The sequence below is a fragment of the Cercospora beticola genome, chromosome 1, assembly GCF_033473495.1.
Source record: "Cercospora beticola chromosome 1, complete sequence".
Classification (NCBI taxonomy): domain Eukaryota; kingdom Fungi; phylum Ascomycota; class Dothideomycetes; order Mycosphaerellales; family Mycosphaerellaceae; genus Cercospora; species Cercospora beticola.
In genome coordinates this window covers 3,688,304-3,706,161 of record NC_088935.1, presented here as the reverse complement: position 1 = coordinate 3,706,161, position 17,858 = coordinate 3,688,304, and the positions used below count along the sequence as shown (strand labels likewise).

Here is a 17,858-nt window from a genome sequence, read left to right as displayed (position 1 = left end):
CCGGCTACCTAGAACATTGCGAACGTTGCGCATCATGCGCTGTATGGTCGTCTCCAGATCGCTTGGTACTGCTTGAACAATCTGTTTCACGCACGGGTTTAGATGATGCAACAAGTCCGCGAGGCATAGGAACTTCCAACAGAGCATGGCAGATTGGCCAGAATCGTGATTGCGCTCTCCACGCGCCGGGCAAGCACTTCAACTTGCTGCGCCATCTGAAGCCAAAGAAGTGTCCAAACAAGTTTCTCACAATCATAAGCAATTTGACCAGATGGGGCATGCCGCAATTGTGAGCAGCTGGTGCTGCTGTATTCGGACAAGCCTCTGGTAAGCTGCGCGCTACAGTCGCAGAGCTTCGGAATGCATTCGCGGATCTCGCGACCCCAGTGCGATGCGCTGAGGGCTCTGAGACCAACACAGCGGGCGGGCGCTAGGAGAAGGTGGCCTTTTAGAGTGCTGATCGAAGGCTCGGGGTGAGAGACTAGTATCAAAAGACCATGGCGGGTACGGCTTTCACTTTTCTAGCTCCTGCGATAAGCCTGGGAAGTTCATCGGCGCCTGTCAGACAGAGACCTGAAATCCCTTATAATGTACGAAAAACAGTTGGCCTCATGCAGAATTCGGACACATGCAATATCACCCCACCAAGATATGACTTGTCGAATTATTCGTCAATGCTATTGTTACACGGAATCGTCGATTGCTCTAATTCGTCTCTGCCACTACCGTCGCTCGGTCGTACTGTCTAGTACTACAAGCGTGAGATGAATCCGCTGCGGTCCATCTAAACGACATTGGGTCAGTAACCTTCTGCCAGCACTCGACACTGTCACTCTTGCTTACCTTCACGAGATATTCTTTGGTGATATCCTGCACCCTGGTGGTGCCAGCCAGTGCCATGCACAACTTGATCTCATCACTCAACAGTTTCAAGCAAAGCTCGACTCCAGCCTGACCTTTGTATGCCAAGCCCCACAAGACTGGCCGTCCGATCCAGACAAAGTCTGCTCCAAGTGCAAGAGCTTTGAACACGTCTGTACCGTGCCTGACACCGCCGTCGACGTGGATTGGAATTTTGCCCCCAACTGCTTCGACAATCTCTGGCAAAGCGTCAAGTGTAGCGAGCGCGCCATTGAGCTGACGGCCACCATGATTGCTCACTACGATGCCATCAACCTGATGATGCAGTGCGAGAATAGCGTCCTCTGAAGTAGCAATGCCTTTCACCCATACTTGCATTTCGCTTCCACACTCCTTCTTGAGCCAGTCAATATCCTGCTCCCACGACAGAGTAGGATTTGGAGCATGCGTGTGGAAAGTTACGGGCCCAGTGGGCCACACACGCTTCTCGCCATCGTGATAGCCTGCCTCAGACTTCCGCCTTTGGGGCTGCGGTCGCTGCTCCTGTGCTTTCTCCTGGTTTGCCGGCTGCATTGGGTCATCGTCGGCGAAGTTGGCAATTTTGAAGTGCGGAGGAAGCTTGAATTTGTTTCGGATTTCGAGATTTCGTCGGCCGAGGAAGGGAGTGTCGACGGTGAGGAAGACAGCCTTGTAGCCAGCCTTTTTGGCTCGTTGAATGAGCTTCGCGCTGTGCTCCTTCTCCTCGAACAAGTACAGCTGAAGAACGTTGGGAATATCTCCGCTTGCTTCTGCCACCTCCTCGAGCGATCTGAAACAAACAAGCAGCGGATCAGCAAGGGTATCTCTCAGGCGAATGGCGGCCGGGTATGTCTGCGAGCCACGTAGAGATGGCCACAGCAAACTCGGCCCGAAATAGACACGAGGCAGCGAAGTATGGATTTTGGTCACTTACTTGGTGGCAAAAGAGGACAAGCCCATGATCACATTGTACTCCTTGCACGCCCCGGCCGTACCTAGCTCACCGTCGGAATGAGCCAGACATTGCATAGCAGTTGGGGCTACGCCAAGCGGGATGCTGTTCTTGAAGCCAAAGATGTCGACCGACGTATCAACGTTGGAGACATCTCGGAGCACACGAGGCCGGATTCGGTACTTGTCATAAGCCGTGGTGTTCTCGCGGAGTGTTGAGCCTGAGTCGGCGCCTTCGTTGTAGTAATCGCGTGTTTGCTTGTCCATACGCTGCTGAGCATGCTGCTCCAGCTCCTTGATGGTCAAGCAATCGAAATCGTGGTCATCAGAAGTGGCCATATTGTTCACACGCGCGGCTGACTGCTGGTTTGATGCTTTGGCCTGCTGCCCGGCGATACTGATGGCGATATGGAACAGAGGGAGTCAATGACACATTATTAAGTGCTGCTTCGTGTCTAGAGAAGCATATTGCTTCCGCAGGCCGGTACCTGCCAGCCGCAATCCATGCGCCGGCATCGCAAAAGTAACTCCATCGTCTCACTCACAACCCCAGCGCTAGGGAGCGGCAAGCGAGCACTCAGGTGCATGCATGTGGTCGATCGCTGGTCCGATTATGACGACAATGACAGCGAGACGGCATGAGTTCGGCTGAAGGGCAGGCACGTCTCGTGCCGGGCCAGCGTCGTCATGGCAACGCCGGACCACGCTGCTGTTAAACAGGGCAAGCGCGTCACTCCGAGTCGGTGCATACCGAACCACTTGTACAACCACGATCATCGCATACCATGGTATCAACGAGAGGCGGCGCTCGAACGAGTGCTGGAGATACGGTGGCGACTCTCAAAAAGAAACCGGCCCGCAAGCCGGCGACAGCAGCAGCAAAACCCGCAACCACACAGACGACGCGAACCAGGAAAACAGTGCCTGAGACGGGTCGCATATCGTCAGCAGAACTGCGCGAAGATGACGAATTGGATGAATTGGCTGCGCCCGCTCCACCGCCAGTCAAAGGCATACGGAAGGGCCGCCTAGCTACGGTGGAAAATGATGTACCAGCAGAGAAGGCTGCCACAAAGAAGGCGACAAGACCAGGAGCCACGACGAAAACAACAGCGAAGAAGGTCACACAACCCACAGCCTCCCGAACGAGCAAGACCACACAGGCAGCAAAGCAGACTACAGACATCGTAGAGCCGCGCGACGCGCCTCAGCTGAAACCGACTCAGTCGCGGGCCACGAGGCCTACGCGAGCGACAGCGGCAAAGGAGAAGGCGGCACCACTATCGCCCAAGAAGATCACTCAGGTCCTGAAACCTAAAGTGGCAACTACCAAAACCACAGTCAACAAAGCAGCTGCGCCAGCTAAGCCAGCCGCCAGACCAGTGGCAAGAAAGCGGAACGTATCAGACGAGAATGCCGATGTGGCGGGTCTGGCATCAGCCATAGACGGGGCAGATCGAACATCCAGAGCGCCCAAGCGACGGAATACGCGCGAAGGTGCCGCAACAGCGACGAAGATTGAGATAGATGCAGCACCCACCAAGTCAGCAACTTCAGCAGATCCTGCACAGCGCGTCCTGAAGCCAAGAGATGATGTGCTCCAAGATGATGGAAATTCGGAGCTCAGGGAGGACCAAGAAGGACAACAAGTATCGGACGATGAATTGTGCGCGCCGAAAACCCCGATGAGACGCTGCGATCGCCAGGAGCATTCTCACCTATGCACAGCTCAGGCTGAACCACTCGCGAATACAAGTGTAGCGTTGGAGACGCCTGTCAGACGATTCCAGGTCCTGGGAACACAGCGGGGAACGCCACAGACTCAAAGACCATATTTCAAGCAGAATGTTCAGACATTGGAGATCCGACCCATGACAGTCGCGAGAGCACGCGACACGGCCATGGTGTTTCCAAAGCTGCAACCTTTGCCTCACCTTTCCATACCCAACCATTCCGATGCTTTGCAAAATCACCTGGAACCCCGAATTTCAGACCAGAGTTTACATTCCGCAAGCGACCACAAGCCCGAACAAGAAACAAACTCCCCGAGCCCGCTAGTAGATGCAGAAATGCGAGATGGGACTTTGCACGAGAGCCATTCACAGCATGAGCACGGTGACCTGTCCGAACCGCAAAGTGCTGCGCTCTCTCAGACGCCTGACCACGGCAGAATGGACGAAGCAATGGGTGGCGAACGAAGCACTTTACCACACGATACATCTTTCGGCCTTGAACCCAGCATGGCCACAATTGCTTTCGGTACACCATCCATAGTCGCTAGCCGATCTTCAAGCCTTGGTGAAGATGCCATCGAGCAGCCAGAGACAATCGACTGGAACAACCTGCGAGAGGACAATACATCACTCTTCGAGCTCGAAAATGATATGACGTTGTTTCAAGGTCTACCGCAGGCGGAGCCTACCGAACGCCTTATCATTCCAGCAGCCTTACGTGACAACTCACATATAACTTGTGAGGAAGAACAAACCACTGCACAGTTGGCGGAAGTCGGGAACGATTCAACCACGGATCTCTCCGAGTCTACACCAAGCGTGGCCAAACAATGCGACTCTCCCGAACAGACTGTCAACATAAGCGATTTCCTGGAAACCACTTCTCTGGTAGCACATCGCGAGGAGGTGCTCGAGCCTTCGCAAGGCGCCGTGATCGCTCAACGCCCAGAAATCGAAGAACTTGTTGAAGACGACACGATGGTCGATGGCGACGTGACACTCATGTGTGATGAAACAGACTTGAATCGGGCCGTTGCTACAACACCTTTCAAAATCGCCACGGCTGAGGAGGTCGAGGAAGAAGACGGCGAAATCCAAGGAGATGACACTCTGATCATCGAAGAGCTAGAATACTCTTCCAGCGCGGCCCGCTCACCGATCAAATTGGTCACGGCAGAGGACAGCATTGAGGAGGAGGAGGATGCCGGGATGGAGGGAGACAATACCCTGATCCTCGATGAGGCGGTCTTCTCTCCCAAGACTGCCCGCTCACCGATCAAATTGGTGACTGCAGAAGACAGCCTCGAAGAGGATCGAGACACAGTTGAGGGGGACATCACTCTCTCGCTCGAGGAATCTAGCTGTCCACGCACAACCACACACAGCCCGATCAAGCTGGCCACGATAGAAGACTTCCCCGAAGAGCAGGAGGGCGTTGAAGGCGACCTTACGCTTGCACTATCTTCTCCCCTGCCGCAGCAATTGGAAACTCCGGCCCTGACCCTCGAAGGTGGTGGATTTGAAGACAAATTCCGCAATCTAGACAAGAGTGGTACTCCACGCTGTGCAGAAACGACACCCATGAGCGCAGAAGCCGCAGAATCATCCTCGGGCTTTGCGATCGAAATTGATCACGATCTGCTGGGAAAGAGCAGCAAGAACAGAATGTCCCCGCATGCCCGTCTTTCCACGCCCTCTGGCACTGGAAGCGTCTTCCACGGCACCCCTCTTGTTCCCTCACACAATCACTCGCCGCAACGGTCTCCTTTCCAAGAGCAAGCAACGCCAGCATATGTGCCTATGCAGACTGCTTCCTCGTTGAAGAGGAAGTCCCTCCATGACACGACAGACACAAGCCACTCAATGGCTACGACTCCCAAGCGAACACGTTCAAGCTGGTCCCCAGAGGTGTCCCGGAGCCCTCAGACAGTGAAGTCTGCCGTGTTAGCGAGTCGGTCGCTCACGCCTGCGAGACGATCGCCCAACAAGCAACCTGCAACTGCACAAAAGCCCAATTCGTTGCGCAAGATTGCACTCAAGGCAACTTCGACTCCGATGAGGACCATTTCAAAAGCGTCGACAAGTACCCCTAGTGAGGTGGCAATGACGCCGCATCCATCAGCACCTCTACGTGGTGTTGTGGCTCTGGTCGACGTATATACCCACGACGGTGCTTGTGTGTCACAGTCTTTTGCCATGTTGCTCAGAAGGCTGGGAGCCAAGACGACAAAGACCTTCAACGACAACGTCACGCATGTAGTCTTCAAAGAGGGAAACCCGAAGCTGATCGAAGCTCTGACAAGCTACAACGCGCAGATCGCAAATGAAGGGACTGGTAAAGAAATCTACTGTGTGAACAGCAGATGGGTCAACGACTGCGATGCGCAGGGACATCGTGTTGCGGAGACCGACGAGGAGTACGTTGTCGAGGTAGACGAGTATCCACGCAGCACAAAACGACGTCGCAAGAGTATGGAGCCGTCCACTCTGTTGAAGACCAACGGGGGCAACATTATACGTGACCGCAGGACTAGCAACGGCCGGTTGTCGATCGGTCGCGCGAGCATGAAGGGCATTTTTGACCACTCTGACGAGACGTCGTTGATTGGCACGCCTGACAAGGAGAACAGCGAGGACGGCTCGGAGCCTGCCACGCCTGCCTATCTCAAAGCCCCCAGTTCATTGGTACAGCAGACCATGCCGGCGAAGAGGGTGCGCAAGTTGAATCTCAGCGCTAAGGCAGACACGCAGAGGAGGTTGACATTCGCTAATGGGCTGGAACTCTAGCGTGCTATGCGCCAATGTTAGAGCAGTGTTGGGCTGTACAGGACTTTTGGATGCCCGTTCTTGAAGTGGACTTTGGTCACGTCGTAGGCCGAATATTTCGTAGCTCAGCGAATTCAATCGCTTGTACATTCACATACGACTGACCCACGCTAGCGGTTAGGCTTTCCCGCCAAATGATCTGTTCGCTGCGTGACCTCGCTCGCAGCAGAGTCTTGCCTTCAACATCCGGCCAGATCTATTTGGAGTAGCTGAGACCTGTACGTGCCTGGAAGGTTCTGTTTGATATACAGCATGTGATCACTACATACTGCTTGATGTTTCCGCGTTCAGGCGGTTGCAGTGACCCAGGCTTTGATCGCTTTCAAAACATCGGCATCGTGGGCTCGCAGCAATTCCGTAGCTTTCGTCTTATTCAAATCCAACTGCTCGACCTGGGTCCCTGTCAACACCACGTTCCTGCCCAAGGTACCGGTCATATAGTGCAGGTGTGCTCGTGGGAGACTTACCAGCAGTGCAACATCCGCAGCATCAACTTTGACCACCTTCTTTGGCGCTTCGTCCTTCTTGGTGGTCGAAGAGGCCGTCTCCTTCGGTTTCGCGGCCGGCATTAAAGCCTTCATCGCTTCGTTCAAGGCTTTCAGATCGGTCTCTTTCTTCGGCTTGACATCTTCAGACGGCGCATCGAGTGAGGACAACGCTGCGGCTGCCTTGCGGTCCTCTTTGCTTGCAGGCAGTACATCCGGCGCATCGGCGCCTTCTTGCACGTTGGGTGGTTGCGGCTCGGCCATGATGTGTGGTATCAGTGGCGCTACAAAGTGGCACGTTGGAAAGTCGAAGTGGCGTGAGTTTGCTATTCTTGGCACTCCAATTCAAAAGACTCATTTGTTGTCCTCTTCATGATTCAGTCACTACATCAAATTTCGACCTGATCATTACGCACATAGTCAAGCTCCAGAAGAGGACTTGAGCGTCAGTCGGCAAGTTTGCCTCAGTCATGGCATCGGGCGCGGGTGCATCACAAGGCGCCGCCGTGCCCTCTCAGCCAACGACGACCAACGGGGCCTTTTCGCCGTGGAGTCCGGACTCATGGAGATCCAAGCCGATTGTGCAAGCGGTAGAATATGAAGACCCACAGGCCGTCAAAGCTGCTCTCACAAAGCTCGAACATCTTCCACCTCTGGTGACTCCACTCGAAATTTGGAAGCTGAGAAATGCTCTCCGCGACGTTGCCCTGGGCAAAGCCTTCCTGCTGCAAGGAGGGGACTGCGCGGAGCTCTTCGACTACTGCCACGATGACTCCATCGACTCCAAAATCAAGTTGTTGCTACAGATGTCGCTGGTCTTGATTTGGGGCGGCAACAAGCCGGTGGTGAGAATCGCCAGGATGGCAGGTAGGCATTGTCTAGCGTCGATATGCGGCCACATTACCGTCTGTATGCTAACACCCGATAGGACAATACGCAAAGCCAAGAAGCAAGCCAACAGAGATGCATGAAGGCCAGGAGATACCAAGCTATCGAGGCGATATTTTGAACAGCTTCCATCCCAATGATCGCAAGATCGATCCCGACAGACTGGTACAGGCCTACTTTCATTCTGCCGCTACACTAAACTATGTGCGCGCTCAACTCTCTTCTGGAATTGCAGACTTGCATCATCCCATGGATTGGAGTTTAGGACATGTCGGCGACCAGGATCTACTCGAGAAGTACAGCAGGATTGTGAACACAATTCGGGAGAGCTTACGCTTCATGAACACGATCGGCGCAGATGCCGCGAGCGGACTGAGTAGCGTCGACCTATTCACCTCACACGAAGCACTACTGCTAGCGTATGAGGAAGCTCTCACCAGGAAGCTCAAGCGACCGAGCAACGCAACTCGCTCCACAACGAGGAGGCCATCCGCAGTCGATACAAAAGCCTCTCAAGGCGAGCCCACAGGCTACTACAACACGAGTGCCCATCTCATCTGGATCGGTGACCGAACCCGCCAACCCGATCATGCACATGTGGAATACGCACGCGGCGTGGAGAATCCCATTGGCATCAAGGTCGGCCCGTCCACTAAACCTGAAGACCTTGCCCTCCTCCTGGACACTGTCAATCCCGATCGCGAGATTGGAAAAGTGATGCTCATCACCAGGTACGGCAAGGACAAGATTGCCGACATGCTGCCAAAGCACATCGATGCGGTTCAGAAGACTGGCCACTTGGTGGTCTGGCAATGCGATCCCATGCACGGCAACACGCGGTCAACGGCCGATGGTACCAAGACGCGCTCGTTCCAACATGTCTTCGATGAGCTGGCATCCGCCATCCACATTCATCGTCAGCAGGGTACTTACCTAGGCGGAGTGCATCTCGAGCTGACGGGTGATGCCGTTACTGAGTGCACGGGAGGCAGTCAAGGCATAGACGACGCTGACTTGAGCAAGGCTTACCGCACGTTCTGCGACCCAAGATTGAATGAGAAGCAAGCCCTCGAGCTGGCTTTTCTGGTGGCAGACAGTCTGAGGGACTCGGTCGCACCTGCTGCAGGAGCTTGATGGAAACGCGTATTATGGAACGCTCGTCGTGAATCATTGTATCAATAAAATGTACAACGTGATCCTGGTCTGGTCCAGGCAAGAAGCATCGCCTCTATCCACGCCTCAAAGCTGCTTCGAGCCACTAACGCAATCTATTCGTATATCCGTGTCGTGCTTACGGCGCCGTGCCGCTCCGCTATGCTGTAGAACCCCAATTCCGCCGCAAGTGGGCAGCCTGTACAATGCGATGCAGCAATACCAGCAGCAAGATCCACGGCGAAATACACAGCAGATCTTCGCAGACTCAGCCAAATGGAGAAAAGCCTTGTCCACCTCCAGGGAACCCTCGTGGAGCGCCGCCGCCAGATGCAAAGCGGAAACCTCCGCCTCCTCCTCCCCCGCCCATACCACCGCCCATCATGTTGAACAGCACTTCTGGATCAATCTGCACGCCGCCTCCTCCAAATCCACCCATGCCTCCCATACCGCCGGGGAACCCACCACCCATACCTCCATCTTCCATGAGATCGACTCCACTATCGTAGCGTTGTCGCTTCTGAGGGTCGATCAAAGTTTCGTGAGCTTCCTGAATCTCTTTGAACCTGTTCTCCGCTTCCGGGTCGTCCGGGTTCTTGTCCGGGTGGTGAACCACGGCAAGCTTGCGGTAAGCCTTCTTAATATCCGTATCGCTGCAATCTTTTTCAATCCCCAGTATCTTGTAGTAGTCCTTGCGCTTGCTCTTCTTCAGCTCCAATTCTGCATCACGGACTTCCTTGGCGATGCCCGGTTCTTCTGGATGCTGCTCGGCAATGTTCTTGAACGCTCGCACAGCCTCCTCCCAATCGCCGCTTGCGCCGAGGGCTTTCGCTCTTGTCTTCGAGGCTTTGATGTAGCTTGGATCCAGCTTGAGCGCAGCATCGCAGTCATTGATCGCGTCTTGCCACTTCTTCAATTTGGTGTAGCACATGGCCCGGTTGTTCAGCAGCTTCGAATTCGTTCCCTTGTTTGAAGGATCGATGTCGAGAGCGCTAGTGTACGTCTCCACAGCTTGAGGATAGCGACCATACTTGAAATGCTCATTTCCCTCGGCCTTGGTTTTGTCCAACTTTTGCACTAATCGTAGCCACTTCACAGCATCTTTGAAATCAGGGTCGCACGAAAGTGCCTGCCGGAAATGCTGGATAGCCTTGTCGTTCTCTCCTTGACCGTACAATGCGCGTCCTCGTAGTACCAGAGCCTCGGGATCTGCATTGTTACCACGGAGCAGGGCCATGGCGACATTCTGCGCATCCCCCAGGCTGTTTACTGTGCCCATCTTCAGATATGCCTCGCCTCGCATAAGCCGCCACTTTCGTGGAGGCTGCACTGTCGTTCCCAAAGACTTTTCAGCCTGATCCAGAGCAAAGAGCACCATTGACCCGCTTGAACTGTTATTCAGATTGTCATGGGCTTCCGAGATGTACTTCTGCATCGCCTGGGCTTGCTGCCGGTCCTTGGCCGTTGCGGGAGGGTCTATCCGATCGTATACATCGAGAGCTGCTTGTGGTTCTCCAAGGGCAGTGAGAATCTTCGCTTGGCGATGCAAGATCTTGGGATTACCCGGCTCCAGCTCGTCCGCTCGCTTACAATCCTCCAACGCTTCGGTGTACTTTCCGGCGGCCATGTATGCTGCTGCACGATTCGAGAGATAGGTCGACGTAGGGTTCGCCTCGATTGCTGCAGCACTCACGTCTCAGCACGAGCGCTCCCAATGGACTGCATGATCACGACTTACCTTTGCCGTACTCTTCAATGGCTGCCGCATATTTTCCCGCCTTGTAGTACTTGTTTCCCTCCGCTTTGAATGCTTCCGCCTCCTCGGGTCGTGGCTCTTGTCGCGGCGGCGAGCTGGGCTGTGACTTGTGAGGAGGCGGGGTCGGCCGTTGCTCTTGCTCGTCGTCGCCGGGGTGCGTCTCGCCATTTGTGCCATTGGTCGTCTCAGTGGCATCGGTGGTGGGAAAGGCGCCAGGAGTCTCTGGCGCAGGCGTCGTCTCCATGGGGTCGGAAGGGACGGGCACGCCGCCTTCTCTGGAGTCTCGCGGGCTGCTGCTCATCTTCTGGGCGGAGAGGGCGCTGAGCCGCCGCAGCTCGTCGGGCGGCAGGTTCAGCGGATGCTCGTCCGATCCACGGCGGGATGTGGTGCGCGAGAAGGACTTGGAGGAGCGTTTGAGCCGGTCCTTGTCCCGCTCCTTCGCAAAGTAGCCGCGCTTCTCTTTCTCCGGTGACCGGGCGGGACTTTTGCTCGTGGTGGGTTCGACGGGCGGCGTCTGAGGATCGGTGGATTTCTTCTTGCTGAAAAACGAGGGCTATCCCGCAGATTGGTCAGAGCACGGCAGGGAGACGGCACGTGTGCAATGGGAGAGTAGTATGAGAGGGCAGACGGGTGTTAGGTGGGGAGTGGACGGATTGGGTGGTGGCGGCGGAGGCAATGGGGTGGTAGCGGCGGTGGTAGCGGCGTCGGATGAGAAGAGCATTTACCATATGGAGCTGAAAACAGAGGAAGACGAGCGCGCGACTCAGTAACGGAGCAAAAAAAAGGTGCACAAGTAGCAAAGTGTCGCACGTTGCGGGAGGCTGCCGCACTGCTGCAGCGACAAAAGATTGGTCTTCCGAACGCCCATCTGTCCCTCTCTCGCGTTAGCTTCCATGCCCGGTCCCACCGAAGCATCTCGAAGCCGAGGCGGGCCTCACGTGCTCTCCGTCCTTAGCGCTTTCGAGGTGAACAACAGACGGTCATGACTACGAGCAACAAAGATGGTGATGATGAGTTGCGTTCTGCACCATTGGGTGGTCTATTCTACATATACACATATACTACACGGCATCCACTGCACCGACCAGCTCTGGGTGACTATCCACCAGCACTTGGCGGCAGTCAGAGCATGGCACTTCCTTCTCCTCCGCCACGTACTTCCAGCACCTCACACATTTTTCGTGCTCTGGTGGCAGCACTGCAACCATGCCGACCACCTTCTCTCCGTTGACGACGATCTCAAAAGGCTGCTCGAAACGCCAAGCACTGCTGTCGTCTTGTGGTTTGGTGACCATGGCTGCTTCCGAGTCCTTCCATCGAACCTCGCTGACCACAAGCATAGCGGGCAGCTCTCTCTGGAGCGCGGCAAACCCATCAGACCTCTTTAGCACTTCAGAGGGCGCAATGATCTCAACTTGACACGCGAGTCCATTTCCGAGAACTTTGGCAGCTCTTGCCCGCTCTTGGCCAATCTTTACCGCTGAACTGATCTCCTTGAATATGCTTAGCAGTACCTCGCCTTGCGCTTGGTATGCTTCGAAGTTTTTGCTCACTTCATGCGGCTGGAACGCTGCATCCCACGTTTGCGCCAACAGGGAAAGTTGCGGTTGCATTTGCGTGGGAAGCCATGCTTGCACCTCTTCAATCAGATGAGGCGTGACCGCGCCGAGCATCCTCGTGAGCTCGCGCAGCACATATACAAGTATGGTTTGGGTGTGCCTCCGGACCTGTGTGCTGCCAGTATACAGTCTGTCCTTCACAATCTCGAAGTAGAAGGCGCTGAGATCGTTGTTGATGAATTTGTTGATCTCAGCCGTGCCTGCATGAAACTTGTACTGGCCGTAGGCATCGAAAACAGCCTGGCTCGTCTCACTCAATCGCGCAAGAACGACTTGATCTGAAAATCCCAACTCGGAATGCAGTAGTGCACTGTCGGGCGTGAGTGATGGGTAGTCGTGGAGCACCCCCAGCAGGAATTTGAAAGTGACGCGATATTTCTGCAGCGCTTGCTGAACGCTTTGCAGCACCGTCTGCGATATGGCAACGTCCCTTGTGAAGTCCGAGGACGCCACCCACAGCCGCAGCATGTCTGGACCTAGAGACGTCTTCTGACCATGCTGCGCTGAAGACTTTTGCTGGCTCTTCCCGTGCTTCTTTCCTCGTGGTGTCTGCAGGAATGCGCCTGAGAGGACATCTTCCGGCGCAACGACGTTGCCGAGACTCTTACTCATCTTCTTACCCTCGCCATCGAGAGTGAAACCGTGTGTAGCTAGCGTCTTGAATGGTGCAACCGGGTTCGCATCTGAGTTTTGGAGAGCGACCGCGGTGAGCAGGCTGCTCTGAAACCAGCCGCGATGCTGATCAGACCCTTCGCTATACACGTCGCTCACTGGCATGCCCGGTCCTCTGTCTGCAAGCAAAGTCCAACTGGTGCCCGAATCGAACCACACGTCCATCGTATCTCTGCCTCTGATCCATTTTCCTGGTTCGAGAGACGCATGGAGCCAGGCAGGGTCATCCAGCGGATCCGAAAACCAAGCGTCAGAGCCTCGCTGGTCGATCGTGGAGATGATGTGGTTGATACTGTCTTCGGTGATGCATGCTGCGCCAGTATCGACGTGATACAATGCCGGGATCGGAACACCCCAGGCGCGCTGTCGCGAAATGCACCATTGGCTGCGACCTTCCACGAAGCTGCGCAGCCGAGCTTTGCCGCTCTCCGGGATGAAGCGTACGTTGTCCAGAGCAGTAAGTGCCCGGGTCTTGATGGCGGATGCATCTGCGAACCACTGAGCAGTGGCACGAGTCAGCACTGGTTGTTTTGTGCGCCAATCTATGGGATTCTTGTGCGTAAAGCTATGCGACGCGAGCACAAGATTATGGCATCGACTCAGTCGACCCACTGGCAGATACGAAGTGCAGTCCCGCAGGACACCAAGCACAGCTTCTACACCTTTTGAAGGTGCGAACAAGCCTTGCAGCCGCTCGCGATCTCCGTTCTCTGCGGTCGGCCATACATCGGCGGTAAATTTGCCTCCGTCGTCTATTGGGGCGAACGCGGGTCCTATGTCATGCTTCTGACACAACAGATAATCGTCCATGCCATGCCCTGGGGCTATGTGCACCAATCCCGTGCCCGATGCTGCGGTCACGAAGTCGGCATGCAGGATCGGTGATTCTTGGCCGCTGAATATATTAAAGCAGGTTCCATTGCCGTTTGCAAGATCAGACCCCTTAATTGCGGCTTTGATCATAGTGATTTTCGTGTCCGGCAAGAATCCTCGGAGGTGCTCCACGCGATCGCAGGCCACAAGCATCTGGTTCGTAGCTCCCTGCTGGTCGCCGATTTCGAGCAAGCAGTAGTCGATGTCATCCTTGACCGCGACCGCTTTGTTTGCAGGCATCGTCCAAGGCGTAGTCGTCCAGATAAGTGCGCTCAGCCTCGTGCGGTCGACCGAATTGTCATTTTTGAGTACATCGGGCACACGAACAATCGGCATCAAAATGAATGCCGCAGTCGTTCGGTGGCTATCGTCGTACTCCAATTCAGCCTCAGCCAGGGCGGTTCGTGATGAAGGAGACCAGTGTACTGGTCTATGGTGTCGCGAGATTAGTCCTGCGCGAGGCTATCAGCGCGAATCCCGACCTGCACTCGAAATGCACACCCTGACCTTACCTTTTCGTACCATCTCTCTGAAGACACTTAGCTGCCGCATCTCGAAGTCTTTACTCATCGTTTGATACGGCGTGTCCCACTCGCCCATGACGCCCCAGCTTTGAAAGCTCTTCTTCTGCACGTCAATAGTCTGACGAGCCAGCATAGATGCAGCACTGCGAATTTCGGATGCAGTCATTCGGCTAGCAGCTTCGCTGGCGGCCTGGGCCTCCTTCTTCGGTGCACTTTTGCTCTTCGGTGCCTTGCTCGCATCCGATGTGGGCTGCTGGAGGGCTTTGAGCTCAATTGGCAGGCCATGGCAGTCCCAGCCGGGACGATAGTGCACTCGCTTGCCACGGAAGAGCTCAGTTCGCAGCATCAGATCTTTCAAGATCTTGTTCAGCGCATGTCCCATATGGACTGCGCCATTGGCATACGGCGGACCATCATGGAGCACAAATTCGTTATCGACAACACTGCTGTCGCCGGAGCCATTTGTGCGCGTGACGGTAGCCGGCCGATGGCCACGTTGCCACGCATACAAATCATCGGAACTTCTCGCGCGATATCCTTCCAATTGTGCAGGCGTCGGACGAGCTGGAAACTGAGATCGCGGTAGCGCAAGCGTCTTTGCCCAGTCCAAGTTTCTGGGAAATCGAGCGACGTCCAGTATGCGCGCGCCCGACGAAGGGGGCATTTCGCGCGTTTTAATGTTTGACGATGCTTGCTCCTGGAACGGTAGAAGTTGTGCATCGGAGTTGGAGTTTCTCCGAGCCGAGGCGCGCCTTCCTTCTTGCGCATCGCAGCACTGACGGATGCTTACCCTGTGGCAGTTTTTGCAGAACGATTTTAGGTGCATCCAACATCCACGCAGCATACAACTGTTCAGGTGCTTCGCACGATGGCCACAAAACGCCCTGCCCCCGACTCTGCGCCTACATCTCGTCCATCATACAAGCGCCATCGCACGAACAACTCACAAAGCCATAAACCGTTGCCCGCCAACCTGGGCAGTAAATCGTTCAAGAAAGCCCACACCGTGAACGACCTTAAATCCAATATTCGCTCACTGCGTCGCCTGCTGACAGGTCCCAAATCTGCCGCATTGCCTGCTACTGTTCGCGCAGAGAAGGAGCGAGCCTTACGTACTGCCGAGCAAGACCTGGCCCGCGAGCAGTATGCGAAGAAGCGAAACGACATCATTGCAAGATGGCACAAGATCAGGTTCTTCGACCGGCAGAAAGCAGAGCGACGTCTGAAAAAGGCGCGCAAGGCATTGCGTGACGATGAAGACAACGAAGAACTGCGAGAAAAAGTCAAAGAGAGGGAGAATGAGGTGAATTACGCTATGTACTACCCACTGGATCAGGATTATGTGCCGCTTTTTCCCACGAGGCGGAAGAAGGACGAGGAGCAGGACGCGACTGCTGAGCAGCCTGGTGGAGAAATTGAACGTCAAGGCGACGGAGAGATGTGGGAGGTGGTGAAGAGATGCGCGGAGGCTGGAACGCTGAAAGACCTGCGTGAGGGGCGGCTGAAAAACGGCGAGGCGGAAGACCCAGGAGAGGACAAGACGAGCAAATCCGAGCTGAGCCACACTTCACACGGGCCAAGCAAACAGAAAGGTCAACAGACCGCCGAAGACATGGACGACGGAGAGGCACCCGAGGACGACAGTGACAACGAAAGCGGTGGAGACTTCTTCGAGTGAAATTTGCAAGTAACGGCTCCGAACACATTGAAGTGGATAAAAGGTTGCACTGGTCACAAGACAAGATCTGCTCAGGGGCACTTTCTCCAGGTCTACTTCCAACTAGTCGTGCTGCCAATGTCTGCGTTCACCCAACCCTCGATACGCGACGCTACGTCTCCCACCAGGCGCTCGTATCTTTCGTCCACAAAGAACAAACCGCAATGCGCTCCAACCTCGTCTACATTCTGCATGAATACTCGAACCCAACAAGGATCTCGCTCGCCGTTAGAGTCCTTGGGCGGCAGCGTGCAAAACATCCGGTCCTTCTTTGGCTTCTGCGACTCTGAGCGGCTCTCTGTCGATGTTCGACTGTCCATCGGAGTGAGCGAGCTCTGATCGTATGCAGATGAGGTCTGGGAAACAAAGCTGGAGTTCGATGGCTGAACGTCTGTAGGTGAGGTCATCTCAACAGTAGGAAGGGACGCCGTACTGCTGGTGGACTCCGGCAATGGTTCGGGCTCACCACGTAGCCTGCGGCCCTCTTTTTCCATTCGTTGTCGTTCTCTTTCAAGCCTCAATTGTTCGCGCTCGTTGTGTGTCATTTCCGCTTCTGACTTCCGGGCTGGCAATTGCGGAGCAGGCGATCTTCCTCGGGATGCATCGTCGACGGCGCTGCTTCCTTTGCGCTCTGCGTCCGCAACATGAAGATTCTCAAGCTGTGCACCTAATTGCACACTGCTCGAATTCCTAGAAGACATAGGCCGATCCGTAGCTTGCGAAGCACTTCGCGAGCCGTGGGGACTGCGGGACGCATGGCGATGAGGCGACTTGGGCTTCTTAGGACGACCAGTGCTAGCCGTATAGTAATTCACAAATCGCACTCGTGGAGGAATGCCTGCCCCGACAACCGACTTGCGAACCCTCTCATCGGACTCTTCCAAGGCCCTGACCCTAGCATACCGCGACCGCAGCTCATTGTAGTTTGCCATGACGCCGCCAAATTCGAGATGCGATGACACTAGCTTCTTCGTAGCGGTGGTAAGATCGTCGGAATGTTTGCTGATAAAGTGCCATGCGTTCCGCCAGCCCTTTCGGACCGGTAATATGACGTCGTTGGCGAACGACGGATTGTAGTTCGGATCCTGCTGTTCGGGCGACCACAGAGTGTCTACCCGCGATGTACCTGGAGCTGGGGCCGACGCACTTGGTTCCGACGTTCCAGGCATCGTGTCAGAAAGCTGTTGATCCTGTGGCTCATCGGCAGGGCTAAAGATGCTTGCCAGGCCGCTTTTGACTACACCCGGGTGCATGCCCAGAAAAGGGACGTCAAAGTTGATTGTTCCCAGTATGCGATTTCGAAGTGGGCTGCCTTGAGGAAGCGTACCCGGTGCAAGTACCACTTCCGCCGACAGAAGACCGCCCATGCTGTGGCCGAGAAGTACCACATCGGTGGTGCTGTCTTGGTGAGGCTCAATCCAGCGGCCGAAATCATCTCTGGCGCGGGTGATCTTGCCCCGTGAAGCATATCGAGGGTAGATCTTCGTATGAATGACATGAGTGTCGGACAGCAGTACGGTCAAGAGGTTGTGAACGTGAGCTGGAAAGCTGCGAAAGCTCGTCTCTGCGCCCATGAAACCATGTATGTAGATTAACAGCAGCTTTCGACGTTGTTGCTGCGCATCAAACTGGGGTCCGAGCGATTCTTGCGAAGATGAACGCGGGTCATTGTGCGCCAGACCAGCGGCGGCCTTGTCCAAGCCCAGTTGTTGATATTGGGCAATGCTGGGAGCGCCATATGGCGGCGGATCCTCGCTGCGTGACATGAACGACTTTCTATCGA

The 17,858-nt window shown here is 55.1% G+C and overlaps 8 protein-coding genes across 8 annotated transcripts; 3 read left to right on the top strand and 5 right to left on the bottom strand.

The window, feature by feature from the left end:
* Positions 1-751: 751 nt before the first annotated feature.
* On the bottom strand, positions 752-2,169 carry RHO25_001508 (uncharacterized protein; the record flags this gene model as incomplete). The annotated part of the gene is made up of 3 exons (XM_023594119.2): positions 752-784; positions 844-1,669; positions 1,814-2,169. The coding sequence occupies 3 exons, from the start codon at positions 2,167-2,169 to the stop codon at positions 752-754; spliced, it is 1,215 nt and encodes a 404-aa protein (XP_023460084.1).
* A 446-nt stretch (positions 2,170-2,615) lies between these two features.
* On the top strand, positions 2,616-6,350 carry RHO25_001507 (uncharacterized protein; the record flags this gene model as incomplete). The annotated part of the gene is made up of 1 exon (XM_023594118.1): positions 2,616-6,350. One exon carries the CDS (start codon positions 2,616-2,618, stop codon positions 6,348-6,350), a length of 3,735 nt encoding a protein of 1,244 aa, XP_023460083.1.
* Positions 6,351-6,676: 326 nt separating this feature from the next.
* On the bottom strand, positions 6,677-7,138 carry RHO25_001506 (uncharacterized protein; the record flags this gene model as incomplete). The annotated part of the gene is made up of 2 exons (XM_023594117.2): positions 6,677-6,781; positions 6,857-7,138. The coding sequence occupies 2 exons, from the start codon at positions 7,136-7,138 to the stop codon at positions 6,677-6,679; spliced, it is 387 nt and encodes a 128-aa protein (XP_023460082.1).
* A 206-nt stretch (positions 7,139-7,344) lies between these two features.
* ARO8 (Aromatic/aminoadipate aminotransferase 1) lies at positions 7,345-8,896 on the top strand (the record flags this gene model as incomplete). The annotated part of the gene is made up of 2 exons (XM_023594116.2): positions 7,345-7,741; positions 7,803-8,896. 2 exons carry the CDS (start codon positions 7,345-7,347, stop codon positions 8,894-8,896), a joined length of 1,491 nt encoding a protein of 496 aa, XP_023458959.1.
* Positions 8,897-9,182: 286 nt separating this feature from the next.
* RHO25_001504 (uncharacterized protein) lies at positions 9,183-11,654 on the bottom strand (the record flags this gene model as incomplete). The annotated part of the gene is made up of 3 exons (XM_023594115.2): positions 9,183-10,594; positions 10,653-11,223; positions 11,649-11,654. The coding sequence occupies 3 exons, from the start codon at positions 11,652-11,654 to the stop codon at positions 9,183-9,185; spliced, it is 1,989 nt and encodes a 662-aa protein (XP_023458960.2).
* Positions 11,655-11,731: 77 nt separating this feature from the next.
* Positions 11,732-15,022, bottom strand: RHO25_001503 (uncharacterized protein; the record flags this gene model as incomplete). Its single annotated transcript, XM_023594113.2, has 2 exons — positions 11,732-14,286; positions 14,347-15,022. The coding sequence occupies 2 exons, from the start codon at positions 15,020-15,022 to the stop codon at positions 11,732-11,734; spliced, it is 3,231 nt and encodes a 1,076-aa protein (XP_023459114.1).
* Positions 15,023-15,226: 204 nt separating this feature from the next.
* On the top strand, positions 15,227-16,036 carry RHO25_001502 (uncharacterized protein; the record flags this gene model as incomplete). The annotated part of the gene is made up of 1 exon (XM_023594112.2): positions 15,227-16,036. The coding sequence occupies one exon, from the start codon at positions 15,227-15,229 to the stop codon at positions 16,034-16,036; it is 810 nt and encodes a 269-aa protein (XP_023458958.1).
* A 92-nt stretch (positions 16,037-16,128) lies between these two features.
* On the bottom strand, positions 16,129-17,841 carry RHO25_001501 (uncharacterized protein; the record flags this gene model as incomplete). Its single annotated transcript, XM_023594111.2, has 1 exon — positions 16,129-17,841. The coding sequence occupies one exon, from the start codon at positions 17,839-17,841 to the stop codon at positions 16,129-16,131; it is 1,713 nt and encodes a 570-aa protein (XP_023459112.1).
* Between the last annotated feature and the right edge of the window lie 17 nt (positions 17,842-17,858).